Source organism: Mytilus galloprovincialis, chromosome 12 (genome assembly GCF_965363235.1).
Source record: "Mytilus galloprovincialis chromosome 12, xbMytGall1.hap1.1, whole genome shotgun sequence".
NCBI lineage: Eukaryota > Metazoa > Mollusca > Bivalvia > Mytilida > Mytilidae > Mytilus > Mytilus galloprovincialis.
Window position 1 is genome coordinate 46,468,404 of NC_134849.1, and position 14,622 is coordinate 46,483,025.

Here is a 14,622-nt window from a genome sequence, read left to right on the forward strand (position 1 = left end):
ATCATCAATAAATTGTGTGACATGACCTTAAGTTTGTACAATAAAGATTTTGGTGCATTTGATGCCATCTCTAACCCCAAAACAATTATATTCCTACCAATTTTCTTTTACTGACAACAGTTGGTCTTTCTGTTCTTTTGACTGATCCTCCACCAAAGAAATCTAACACACTGACAGGGGTTCTTTTTACATTACTATCTTGTTTCTTCACATCTTCTTTCAGCTTAGACTTTTGTGGACTAGGTGTTTTAAAGTAGGCATTTAATGTAGACTTCTTTCTTCTTTCTTCATCTTGAAAATAAATAAGAATGTTAACATGATTTCTTATCTTTAAAATGGATTTTCCTATTTTGGTACAAAGTACTCGATCCATCTACTTTTACAATGATGAAATGAACATAGAACAATATCAAGGATTGTTTTAAATTCTTCAGTCTACAAGTCACTGCATGTTTTTTCTATAGAAATCACAAAAATACTGAACTCAGAGAAAAATTCAAAACGTAATCCGTGATAAAACATTTGAATATTCATGTATATCGCATATAAAGAGTATCTTAATCCTAAAATTGACCAAAAATTTTTTACCGAAATATCCTACTTTCAGAATGATTTCTTCTTTTATACATGTTTGTCTGAAAAAACTAGTAAACTAGACAAAGCTATGACTCACATTCCACTGTGATAACTGTTTTATTACAAAGTCAATGTAGGACTTTCTTTGAGATATTATTGTGTCTGGAAGACACAGATGGTGCTCCCAAAGAAAAGTGCAAAGTGTTATTTTAAAATACTCAAAGTTGAGCATTGGAGCACATAGTTCACTGTAGGAGGAGTTAAAGATTGACATGACATGCTTTCCAGTTTCAAGAAAAGTGAGTTACACTTGTTAAGAAGTTAATTCATTTATCAATGTACAACCAATTTTCATATCAGTGTCAAAGTACATGTACATCAATAAAATTCTGTCAGAATGTACCAACCTGATTCATCTAGGTAAATAGGACCAGCCTTTTTACCTCCTTTCTTTCTAGATTTCTTGTCTGATTGTGGAATTGGATCTTCTTCATCATCTGTCAAAAAATAATTGATTCAATTCTATTTGAAACCCATTTCTTTTTTAAACTTAAATTCATACTTGACATTTATCTAGGTTTCACATAAGCAGCAGTTGTTACATCAAGTTATTTCTTCTGTTTGTATGTATTATGTGTATGTACATGTAATATTATGTGCATTTGGGAGATATGAACATCCCCGATTTTTTTATTTTTGAAAATTACGATTTCCGGATTTTGTTTATGTCTGTTACCGTTAACATCGATATTTTCGCATCATTCAAAACTTCCTGTTTCAATTTCGATTTTGTCTGATTTCTTAGAGTATTCTAACAAAAATGATTAAGTCGACATATTCTGCTGTACTATGATGACAACATCATCTACCGAGAATAGATATTGATTACGAGAAGGGCATGACATATTCGGATTACGAGTAAAACGCTGTGTACAAGAACGCAAATCGCTGTATGTCACAAATGTTTAGAAAACTATGTTTTTGTTTACGCAATGACTTTGTGTCCGGAAATTTGGACTGTGAATGATATTCAAAGCGCCAGAATCGTGGAACACATGGGTAAAAAAAAAACCGGATCTCCTGTAGTTGGTGATCGCAATACTAGTATACTAGTATTGTGCACAATACTGGCATACAAATTTTGTACCAGTATTGTATTCCAGTATTGTGTGTGTTTTTTTTTTTAGATAAACAATACATATATTATATAAGTAATTAATCTTTTATTAAAGGTGTCACAAATATATGCATAATGATAATAACATATGACATGACAATTTTATTTAATATGGAATGATTGTACATGTGTGTTTAACTGATGATGCTATAGATGGTACACTGTGATTGTAATCAAAGAAAATTTTGAATCTTGTGATGTTTTTTTCAAGAAAAACGTACTGTCTCAGCATTTTAACAAACTCTTTACTTTTCTTCCAGCGTTGCTTTCCAAGACTCAATAGTATATTTTAGCGAATTTTATATTGACATTAATGCTGTTATAGCTTCTGTATCATCAACATTGGTGTTTGTTTTTTTGTCTTTTTCAGATGGCATTTCTGCAACCCCCATTTCCTATATTGATATTTAGGTATTCAGCCTGTGGACTTTCTCTTACGCTTATTAGATTTCAAGCTTGTTTAGATAGCACTTGTATGGCTCTCTTACTGCAGGAGTGCTTGTCTAGTATTTAGTAGATGTATTTGCTTATTTGTACCAGTAGATATATCTGCTACAAATTGTACATAATGTTGTATTGCCCGTATGGTCCTGAATCAACTGCTTTAACTACCCTTAACATTCATGTAGACAAACTTGTTAATTTGATTAAAATCAGGTTCCCCTATAAAGCAACTTTTTATCATAATGGATATTGATATCTTTCATCTTGTTTATTGTGAAAATAAAGACCAACAAATGCATATGATCATATACAATGTCATGTATTAAAATATCTGAAAAAAATACATGTAAATACTGAATTTACAGTGTTGTAGTGTAATAATTTGTTTGAATTTATTAAAAATTAACTCAGATATATATATAATAATAAGCTTTTATTTTATTTTATCTAAATTGAATTAAATAAAATATAGAAATATGATAAAATTATAAGCAATTATTTACATAATTTACAATTGTTTGAATACTATGAGTTATTATTACAGTAGTGTTTTGTTTATTTAGTTATTATGTTTAACTGGTTGTTAATTGATTTCACAATTATCCTCTATAATCTTTTTGAGTTTATTTAATCTCCCTTTGATCTTCTAATTTTGCTTAAAATTCAGTTTCATCATACACAAGCATGAACCTGTTCCAAAGATGAGCTAAAAAAAAAGTTGACAAACAGAAAACACCTCTGTCCCAATACCATCAATATAGTAATTAAACAACAACTCCTTTTTGGTTAAGTTTATGTTTTACATCATAATTATATTTGCATCTGGCTTTAGCATCAACCCTATTATACTTTCAATAGATATAAGAAGATGTGGTATGAGTGCCAATGAGACAACTCTCCATCAAAGTAACAATTTATAAAAGTAAACAATTTGAGGTCAAGGTACGGCCTTCAAGACAGAGCTTTAGCTCACACCAAACAGCAAGCTACAAAGGACCCTTAAAATTACTAGTGTAAAACCATTCAAACCGGAAAACTAACGGTCTAATCTGTATAAAAACAAAAAACGAGAAACGCTTATGAACAACATAAACAGAGAACCACAGAACACTGTTTGAGTTTTCATTTTATTCTGTACTCATAATACTTGTGTTGCATACATTTGTACCAATACAAAATTTGTCAATTTTATGGGGACTACAAACCATCGCTTAGAAAGCAAAATAAATTTGGTGTAGGTATAGTCCAACTGAAGAGAGCATTTCTCCATGTTTTTGATGTTTACTATAAATAGGTTTGTAAAGCGGCAATAACATGTATAAGATGTATAACAGTGATTGCCAATCAGAGATATTTATTTAAGAGTTTGAAAAATCATGTACGAATATTTATACATGTATGTACAGGGATGATTCCACTATATAGTTTAGGGCCGCTTAGCGGCCCTTAAATCGGCCAGCGGCCCCAAAAAAATGTACATGAAAATTAATTCCCAATTCAGGAAAATAGAATAAAAATTGATATTTCCGGAAAAGTTTCTGTCACCGATTAAGGCAACTATAATTTTTCATAGTTTGTTGTCCAAAACGTTTTAAAATCCAGATAAGAATGCTGTTTACGATCGCATTTTATTAACAACGATTTAATTATGTCAACATGTGGCAAACAATTTTAGCAGACGAATTCAATTGATTAATATGTTATGGGAGTATTCGATCTTGTAAAAGCAGATCGCCCAGCAGGTTGATAAAAATGGGTGTCAAAGCAGACCTCGGCAGAGAGCAAATTCAAATTTTGATATAACATTGATGGATATAGTTTAATGGGCGCCGATCTCGTAAAAGCAGATCGCCCAGCAGAGCCGGTTATATAATATGATGAAAACTTGTTTTGTAAAAGAAATTATTTCCTCAAAAGACAAAAGTTTGAGCGTTTTTTGAAAATAATGTTGATGATAGACCATTCATGAAATACGATGTCATCATTATGGAACTATTTCAAAAGTTTTGAAGATGATCCAAATAATTTTAAAGAACACTGGTTCAATGCTTTAAATATCTTATCAATTAAGTATATGAACTTTTGTAATTGCTTTTCTTAATTCGAAAATTGACCAGTTCAATTTGAAATCAATTTGAATCAAGGTAAATTTATAGAGATGACCTGCTGTTGAAAAAATACCCGATGAATGATTTTTTTTCAGTGGTTTATGTTAGCTGAAATATATGTTTTTGTAACAGGCCTAGGTAACTATAGCTAAGATGATAGACTAGTGCATCATGTTCAATGATATTCATGCAATAACAGTAGCCCATCCAGAATTATTCAAAATGTTACAACTTACATGACAATGCATGAACATCAGTGTACAGGTTAAACTTAATAAAACCGTTTTACAGGAAAATAATGTTATTTCGTCTTAGATTTTATGCTTAAAAAATTTCCAATTAGAATAAAAATTTCCAATTTGATGTTCAAGGGACCCATTTGAAAACACCTGGAATCATCCCTGATATATATATACATGATATAAGCCGCTTATTTAACACTTGCTCATATCCCCCGCGTTACAAAGAACTCGTCCCAAGAGGGTTTCATATGAAATAAAATTTTAAAAATAAAATCCTCCCACCCGCCCCATTTAAAAAAAAAATCGGGATGAAAATCTACTAATTAATTTTAATTGGCCTAACCATAATTACAGTATTGTAAACTATCTTTTTTAAGTATTTTGTATCATTTTCTCATAACTAGTTTGATCATTTTTATATCCTATTTAAACACACCTGAATCTAAGACCCTGTGTGACTTCCTTTTTGACTTGGACTTTTTACTTGATGGTTTGATAACTTCTTCTGATTCTTCATCGTCACTGCTTATCTGAAATAAAGTACATGGCAATGAAAACTTTTACCATCAAAAACTATATTGAATCAGGCAAACATATAAAAAGAAGTCATCCTGTAAAATGGGATATTTTTATCAGATTTTTTAGGGACTAATTTTGAGATTTAAATAAAATCATGAAAATATTACCTCTTTAAATGTGACATTCTAGGTCACAGTAGGAGCATAATGCAAGAATTAGCAAATGATCATTTATGTATATTATTGTTGGTTCAGGCCTTTTATATTTCATGTATTTGTTTACATAAATTGTAAATTGTTTTGTTATAAAATAGGCTGTTAGTTTTCTCAATTGAATTGTTTCATATATTTTCTTAGTACCAAAGATGCCAATAATTTTTGATGGACAGACATAAACAGAATAGAATCATTTTTGTCGTTTCAAGATATTTTCTATTAATTACAATTGTCATTGTTTGGTCTTTCAAATCTCAATGAATCTGTTTGTGATATTTCATCATTTTCTTCCCACAATGCTCTTTTTATATCTTAAGATAAAATCTGATAATATTTCTATATTTCTACCTACTTGTTTTTTCTTCCTTTTAGACGCTTTCTTAGGAGTTTTATCATCATCACTGTCGATAAACAAATCTCTGGACTGACGTTTGTCTCTTGATTTTGTCTTCGTTGAAAAGTTTCCGTTTTCATCTTCATCTGAATCTATCTGAATAATCGTCTTTTTACTAGATTCAGTTTTCTTACTTTCAGTTTTGGATGTCTGAGGGGTTGTCTTGCTTTTGCTTTCCTGTTTTTTTGGTGTTACTTTTTTCTCTCTATCTTTAGAATTTTGTTTTTCTAATTTGCTGCGTGACTTGGATGTTCTCCCTTTATCATTTTTAACAGGTTTGGAAGAAGTTTCATCTTTTTGTACTTCTTTACTGTTCTTTGTTATTTTTGGAGCTCCAAAGAAATTTCTAATATCCTGAAAAGAACATACATTTGTACATTAACTACAGAGTCTTTAATACATAGATGTACAATTATATGCATACAATTTTGTATACATGCATCGTAAGAAAGTTATAAACATCTCCATGTGGGATTTAGTGCGTGACCAGATTTTTAAGGGTTACAATTTTTTGCAGAGTTTTTTTATAGAAAAATAGCTTGAAATAGTCTCAATACTCTTCTTTTTTCTTTTAGTATACTGATGATGAGCTTACAAGCCATGATTACTTTTATTTGCATCATTTTCAGGGGTGTGGAAATGCTATGCCCGACTCGCCCGACTCGTACATTTGATCAACCGGACAAGTAATTATGTTTGCCTTGGTTGCCCATGGACAAGTAAAAAAATATACAAGACAAAGTTCAAATCCAACAAAAACATAAAATTAATTTCAAAACGTATAAAGATGTTTAATTTATGTAAAAGAAACCAATGTTCAGCAAGTAAAAACATCAATGTTCATGACGATAAATATTACATGATACCGGAAATAGATCGCTTACCAAAATAAATAAAAATAAGTATGCGAACCCGAGTCGCGTATCATTGCATTGACTTTCGCCATTGACCCGGGATCGTCGATTAGGTTTTAGCCATCATTTACCGGAAGTGTTATTTCTTTAAATTTTGTATCGAAATTCAGATTGATAAATAAAAAGGTGGGCAAGCAAGACAAAAAGAGTCATGAGTCGAGTAGAAAACCTTAAATGCAAATGGAGGACAGAGTATTTAATAAAAAAAACGGAAGCCAAAATTTCAGACATCGTGGATATCAGATTGCCCCTGGCTATCTATGGAAATTCGGAAAATAAATTAAGTTTTTGTCTTATTTATAGATGAAAGGTCAATATCATTTGTTGTCAAAGTGGAAAATAAAAGGGATGCTTTAATTGCCCATCAAGACAATAATAAATAATCAAGGAAAAAACAAGTGTGTCAGTTGAGAGAAACACCACAAAATCAATAGTTTATCTATTATTTAGTTTACATTTCTTCAATCACTGTCCTCAAATTTAGTATATGTACCTAATGGCTACAATTTTTATTCAAAAACTGCTGCAAAATTGTCCTTTACATGTCATTTCATTGGTTGGTTTGCTGTTAGGTTTCTGTCCTATTGATGTCAACCCATTTCCTACTTTCCTAATTTTTTTACAAATCTATTTGTTTATAGATTTCATTTGTTTGTGATGCACAACATTGCTAAGTAAGAATCATATATTAGCTTACAAGAAATACTTCAATATTTATTTGGATCATCAGGGCAAGTTAAAAAAAAATTCGGACAAGTAAAATTTTAGGTTTCACTTGCCCGAGGACAAGTGCTCACAACAAATATTTCCACACCCCTGATTTTTGTACTTTTTAATATGCAAAATAACATAAAAATAGCGAAAAATGTCATTAAAAAATAAAGGATATATAAGTGAAGACCACTCTTCCCCCTCCAAAAACCCTGCTTATCATTGCACCATGACTAAAAGACCTAAACCTAAATGTCCAAAAGTTAGAAGGATGAAGACAGATTTTGAGCAAGTCTATCAGTATTAATGAGAAAATGGATAAAATTTGAGTTACCTTTCTTTGTGTTCAGAGGTGCTCTTACCCTCTTACCAGCTTAAGCTAATTAGGGTACACAATATAAGTGAATACATGGGGTTGGTTTAAAATAAGAACTGGACAGAAACACATCTGATTTCATAAATTTAAACAGATTTCTAGATAGACACGCCTTCTTATTTCTTTTTTCAGTTTATTACAATTTTGTCATGAAACTACATGTTAAAGATGTTAAACCTTGCAATATAGTGATCTTATGATAAATAGATTAAAATTCAAATGCCGACTGACTGATTCTGTTCACAAATTAATTAATTTTGAGGATTGTTATGACCCGGCAGGACTAAATTAAAATATCCTTTGTTTGCCCTTTACCAACTGACCCAATATATTCGTTTTGACAATAAATCTAGGGTCGGAAAAGGGCTCAGGTATTCTGATTCAGGGCTTTCCCTTGAAATTGAAGTAGTAGGCTGAATTAAAATTATAGGTGGCTGTAACATGCGTTCGGTGCAGCCGGACGCCCATCAAGCTTACCAAGCTGTAAGCTTTGTGCCTTACTGCAGGGGGTATGGGTGACGCTCAAGGATCCCAGAAGCTCTGGCATAAATAGAGCAAAATCAAGCATTCTCGCAATTTCATGGCACATAATTTCATCTTTCAAATGACCATTTGTTATGTATGAAATTAAAGAAAAAAAGAAAAAAAATCCAGAAGAAATTTCATTTTTTTTTGTAATGGTTTGTTTTTTATTTTCTTTACCTTATGCTTTAAATTCATTTGCTTTAAAAGGAGTTTTATTTATTTAATAATTTGATTTGTTAGAAATTTTGATCGATTTATTTTGCATATTAAACTACGTGCATTTGTAAACAAATGAACCCCCCTTTTTTCTCCAGACTGTTACACGTATATATATTTAAATCATACAATCATTTCTCAAAAATGGACAAAAAATTGATGTCCTCTGATTTTCTCTTTTTTTGTAAACTGTTCAATAAGTCGGATGCATAAATCATTTGGAAATGTTATTTATTTGTGGTAGAGTTGACAATATTCTACTTTCGTTTTTGACCTTGATTCTCTGAACACCACGTGGGCTTTGAAAAATGAACCTCAAAAGATACTGTTTTCCAGATTCTGAACAACATGATCTACTGCACATTCTTTTATTTGACTGATATTATTCCATAACATAAGATTGTCATCCTAACTGATGGTCTTCACGTTCTAAAAGCCAAAAACTACGAGTTAATGACCATCGGAAAGTCTCTATTGTTATCGTTCAATGACCACCGGAATGTCTCTCTAGTTATCTTTGAAAAGAAACGATGCATTCTGACTTTAAATAGACAAACAATCAGTGCCCTGAATTCATGTGAACTATATTTAGCCCAAGGTAAACACTGTTTATCGTGGCCACGACTTTGCGACAATACGTCTCTCGGCTGCCTATAAACATTTGAAAAAATATTTTTTTCTTTTTGAATTTATATTTTTGTCAGTGAAGTAGCCCGCACTTGAAGCCACCGTAAACAGCGGAAAATCTGCCGGTTTCCGGCTTCTTTGGAAACACTGCTGATTACATGTAACAAATTATGACAGTGATGTGACCGCCAGTTGAGTAGGTTTGTAAACTTCAGAAGAGGATCAAGAAATTTTATGAGTTGGGGTCCACTTACTGCCTAAAAGGGGACCCAACACGGTCAGGCTTCAATCAAATTTTCCCAAGAAAAGTGGGCCCTTTCTAATCTGTCTCTGAACAAAAATATCAAATATGTCGCCAGGTAAAATTATAGATTTATAGAAATTGACAAAAATCTTTAGAAACATTATTACCCTTCAAGACGTAAAACAAGGTGCACACAAGATTGAGGAGTGTCATGCTGAAGAGGCAAAGACGATGGGAATTAAGCAACACAGGAAGAGACTGTTTATAAAAACATCTAACATTGACTATCCAACCAAAACATTCTTCAGCATCTTAATACAACTAAGAACTGGCTTAACTACTATAAACAACGCACAGGGCAAAGCACCACCGATTTATGCAGCTGTGGAACTATAAAGGAAACACAACACTACCTCACGGAGTGTCCGAACTACGAGTGTTATAGAGAAGAAATGTACCACAAAGGAAATTGGAACCCGTAAAATCAACACAGGCACCCTGCTAGGAAGACTAGATCAAGATAACACAGAAGAATACAAACGGATGTTAGAAATCATTGTGGCCTTTATTGCAAAAAAAAGACGTTTGGACTTACCAGAACATCCGCAACCTCAATCGTAACAGCAAAAACAAAATTAAAGTACATGGTGGAAGATACACATAAGGCATAATATGCACCAATGAGAAGAATTGTGCCTAAGATTGAGGATAATACTATTGATCTATAGATACATTGTAACAGAGTTTTTAACGGATTTTAAATGAATTGCTAATGTTCTAGAAAACAGACATTGTAATTGATCTTGTAGAAAAAGAAGATGTGGTACATTAACTAAAGAGTCAACTATTCGACAAAGTTGCTGGAATCGAATGGTGCCCCCTTTTTTAACAGTTGCTTCAACTGTCTTCAAATTGCATTATTTGTTTATTCCTCCTAGATAAGTGTGTTGCAATTAAGAACAAAGTAATGGTAGTTTATATCTTTCGCAATGTCAATCATATATTATAGATTATTTCAATTTATATTACCATTTTTCATTTGTGTTTAGCTGAAAAGTTATCAAAATCCGGGCTTCAACGGAGCTTCCATTTTGTTTTCGCGCCACCAAGTGCATTCGACCGTGAAACAATATTGAGCAAGGGAGAAATTATTGTTTGTTTACGTTTTTCTGGAATTAGGACATCTCGGACCAAGTACAAATCGGACCTATTTTTAATTTTTGATAGAACGGTCTCACTAATTAACGAAAAGAAGAAAAAATAGTCACAAGAAGCAAAAATAATAGCGAAAATAAAGTGAGTTTATCATATCGTACTACTGAAACAAAAAATGTATTTGAATTATTTGTGTAAAAGAGGAGGATCGAAAAAACAAGTGCATGAAACGTGATGATCTCTAATCAATAACGTTTAATAAGATTATTGTCGGGCTGAGTTTCTCATGATAATAAAAAAATATTGTCAGCTACACGCAGTCTTTAACGGATGTGCACACATTAAATTCAATAAATGAATACATTTAACTTCAAATTTGTAATGTTATAGTTTAGTCCAGATATTTCTATCCATATGAAGTTTAGCCGAATTCAATTAAAAAGAAAAACCCCACACTCAAACCACACACACACACACAAAGACTAGAAGTTACTAACTTGTTACATAAGTTTAAACGTATGATTGTTGTGTTGTCTATGTTTATATCTGCCGGTTAATTGGTCACAATAGTTGGTTGTACAAGTATAATATATATAAAATTAAAAAAAAATCATTGTGAGATGTGTAACATGTGTAATGAATGCTGTAAGTAAGTCTTTTTTTTTTTTTTTTTTTTTTTTTTTGCTGTTATCAAAATTCAAAATTTTGTGATTTTTTTCTCTTCTTTAATACCAAATACGATTAATTCTATATAGAAATATGTATTATTTGGGTATATCATAATTTACAAATGTATATATTTCAGAAATTAATAAGTAATAGTTTTCATGGTTTTTGATGGACATATAATTTACAAAACATCTGAAGGTCTTTCCACTGGGGCGGATCCAGGATTTTGGAAAAGGGGGGGGGGGGGGCGAAGTCCTTAAAGATCGCCAAGCGGAGCGATGCGAAAAATTTTGGGGACCTTTTTGGGGCAAAAAAATAAATAAATGTAATAAATGTAATATGCGCAAGAATGCTTTGCATTTGTTGCCGAATCACCTAAAACTTTATGCTATCGTATTTTTAAAAATAATTTTCAATTGGAAAAATATTTTTCTGTTTTACCTTACAAATTCATTTATACATTATGCAAATATAGATGTGGTAGTCACCACTTGCCGATTGAGTCTGGAAGGTGGCAGGGTTTACCGAGAGAAGACAGAATCTGCCGTCTCTGTGACTCAAACGACATTGGTGACGAATACCATTATATTATGAATTGTGGATTTTTTATGTTTGAAAGAAAGAAATTTTTACCTACATACTGCTGGTCTAACCCTAATATCTATAAGTTTGATCAACTGTTTAATTCATGTAATATTGTAATATTAGAAAAACTATGTAAATTTATCAAAGTTATAAATGTGAAAGTCAGTCCTCCAAGTTAATTTCATTGTATTGTTCACACATGCTTGTAAAAATTGTACCTTATAGTTATATTTATGTATGTTCTCTATAACTATGTAATTGTAGTTTTATGAGAAATAAAGTATTCGTATAAAGTATTGAACGGTTCCTGGCGTGGGGCATGTATATTTTGTAGTTGCTATTAAGTGTAAGGGTTGGACATTTTCGATGCTGTATTCTCTCTATTAATTGTCTATCACGCTAAGTAGAAAACAATGGATCCAGAGCTATGAACTGATAAGTTTGATGTGGGACTTGTCAATAAAAAATAGACATTTAAAATTCTCGCCGTTTTGTTGTAAGTTAAGTTATCATAAACCCACAGGTTAAGTTATCATAAACTCACAGATTTCTTGTTGTAAAAAAGATATACGCCGGGGCATTCAATAAAATTTACAATACGGCCGACACCAGTTAAAAAAGACAAACACGCAATTTTTATCAAAATGTTTGGTTGATATGTTTCACGCAACGAAATTAGGGGAAGTGAGGGGTTCCAAATTAACCAAAGTCTACGAATGATTCTGAAAGTAATTTATGAATGACGGTCGACAAATGGAGACATAAAGGCCACACTCAGCAGGCAGGTTGCAGTCTGGATTAATTTACTTGAAAAGTATTTAATATATCAGTTCGGCGAAACAGACATTCCGGTCAGACATGCAAACCCCTGCCACAAAAAAAAATATGCCCGTTTTTATTCATCGTGTTCATTTAATGCTAAATAATTCTGTTGGAAATTTTTGTTTCTAATAGCAAAAACAGAGGAAAAGATTATTGTTTTCAATCCAGATAAATCTACAGTCAGAATTTTTGTTTAAGGCAAAAATCAGAGCTATTTTTTTTCTCTCAAATATCTCGATCAGACTGTCTCCTCAAATTAATTGGTTCGTACCTTAGACTTTAAATATATCTAGAGCTTATACTGTCTGGGGATAATTATTCAGCTATGTTATTTTAAATATGCGGTGGCGTTTGGGGTTAAACATGTTTTCGTAGGTAAATAATATTGCCGTGATCTTCGAACATTTTTTTCATGAGAGTGTAATAGTCTATAGAGTGTTTGGTGGAATAGTGAAATAGAAGTTAATACGTTCCTGCTCAATCCTGTGTCGCTTTGTAGGTGGCATGATTGTCAACCTCAGCCTAAGCAATTTGTTACTGTAATTTAAATTTCAAAATGACTAAGCGACGTTTTTTTCGAAGCACTGGTCAACTCAACCATAGCAAATCACATGACTTTGACAATTAGTAAATTCCAGCAAAAAATATCTTTATATAAAGTAAAGAATTGTCGCATAAAATTAAATACTACAGTACACGGGAAATGGCAAAGTTCACGAAGTCTAGTCTGATTTATCATTTTCCAAAAAGGAAAAAAAAGCCCGAGCAAATGGGGGCGTATGCCCTCTACGCCACCCTCTGGATCCCTCACTGTTCCATACATACACTTTTTTTCAGAGTGTTGAACTTGGTCCTTACAATGGAGTTATTTTTATACACATGTGTTTGTATCGGAATGAATAATTACAAAAATGTATCATGACTATGTTTTTTGCGTAGTGTTTATGTAGAAAACAATCCGACAACACCAGATTCATAACGAAAAAACGACTGAAAGACAAACGACAGTAAATATAAAACACAACATAAAAAAACTACAGACTGAACAACATAAATAAAGCACAAAAAAAAAAAAAAAAAAAAACATTATGTGAACTTCAATTTAACCTTGAGATGAATACCGCATGCATTGTGCGTGTTCACTTATTCAAAGGAAAAGAATGTCAACATTGAAAGTGAAACAAAGGTAAATCATTTGACTGAATTGATTCGATCCACAAAATATCATTCTTATACAGGTAAAAACGATGATTAACATATATTTTTAATCTATAATATGAATCAAACAGATATAGAAAAACCCAAATGCACGAGTGTGATATCTATTTATATCTATTAATGTTTATATCGCTTATATGGTAATCGGAGGTCAACTCGACAGGTAGTTAGATGGCGTCTAGACTAAAAAACACTCGAAACGAAGATACATATTATCGAGCTCATTCCAGGTATATTGTTTATTTTAGACTTTTTATAATTTTGATAAATGTTTTACATGGTTATAATTAAAATATGATAATTTGAGTCAAATCGGTAAACATTAATTTTAAAGTTACTGTTAATGCCACTTTCAAGGTATATAATTGTTGTTAAACGTTGCGTTTCATTACATACGACTAGTACATTCGATTGATATGACAATATTTATTTCGTATCATATTAAGTCCAATCCTTTGTTTCATTAAAATTACAGTCATATTCACTAGTTATAAACAAGGAGTGAAATGCATGTGGTAAAGTAAGTTGATTATAAATCTATATTTTATGAAATAATTAAACTTGAAAACAAAACAAAAAAAACAAAAAAACAAAAAAACAAAAAAAAACAAAAAAACAAACACAGTTTTGATTATGTACACAAGTGGTGATAGTAATCGAACAAAAAATAACCAAGAGGGCTAAATCGAGTCTGCAATAATAAAGAACTTCAAGTGTATTTGCAAATTATTAAGCTCTAAATCACTAAGTGTTAAAAATGAATCGGGGGAACATTGTCTCTTTTTACAGAACTGTTGCATTATGTATGTATACAGTTACTTCTCTTTGTACATTGCATGTTGCAATTTTTTTTTAATATCATATCATGCTTTGTCGGATTTCTTT

At 31.6% G+C, this 14,622-nt stretch overlaps 1 protein-coding gene across 1 annotated transcript in view; it reads right to left on the minus strand.

The window, feature by feature from the left end:
* LOC143053964 (replication factor C subunit 1-like) overlaps positions 1-10,408 on the minus strand; it is a 43,734-nt gene extending 33,326 nt beyond the window's left edge. Inside the window, exons 1-5 of the mRNA XM_076226792.1 lie at positions 10,318-10,408; positions 5,634-6,029; positions 4,984-5,077; positions 984-1,073; positions 98-291 (exon numbers count right to left, since the gene is read on the minus strand). Coding sequence (XP_076082907.1) covers positions 98-291; positions 984-1,073; positions 4,984-5,077; positions 5,634-6,029; positions 10,318-10,320 — 777 coding nt within the window. The 5' untranslated portion in view covers positions 10,321-10,408. The remainder of the gene's footprint in view (positions 1-97; positions 292-983; positions 1,074-4,983; positions 5,078-5,633; positions 6,030-10,317) is intronic.
* Positions 10,409-14,622: the final 4,214 nt, after the last annotated feature.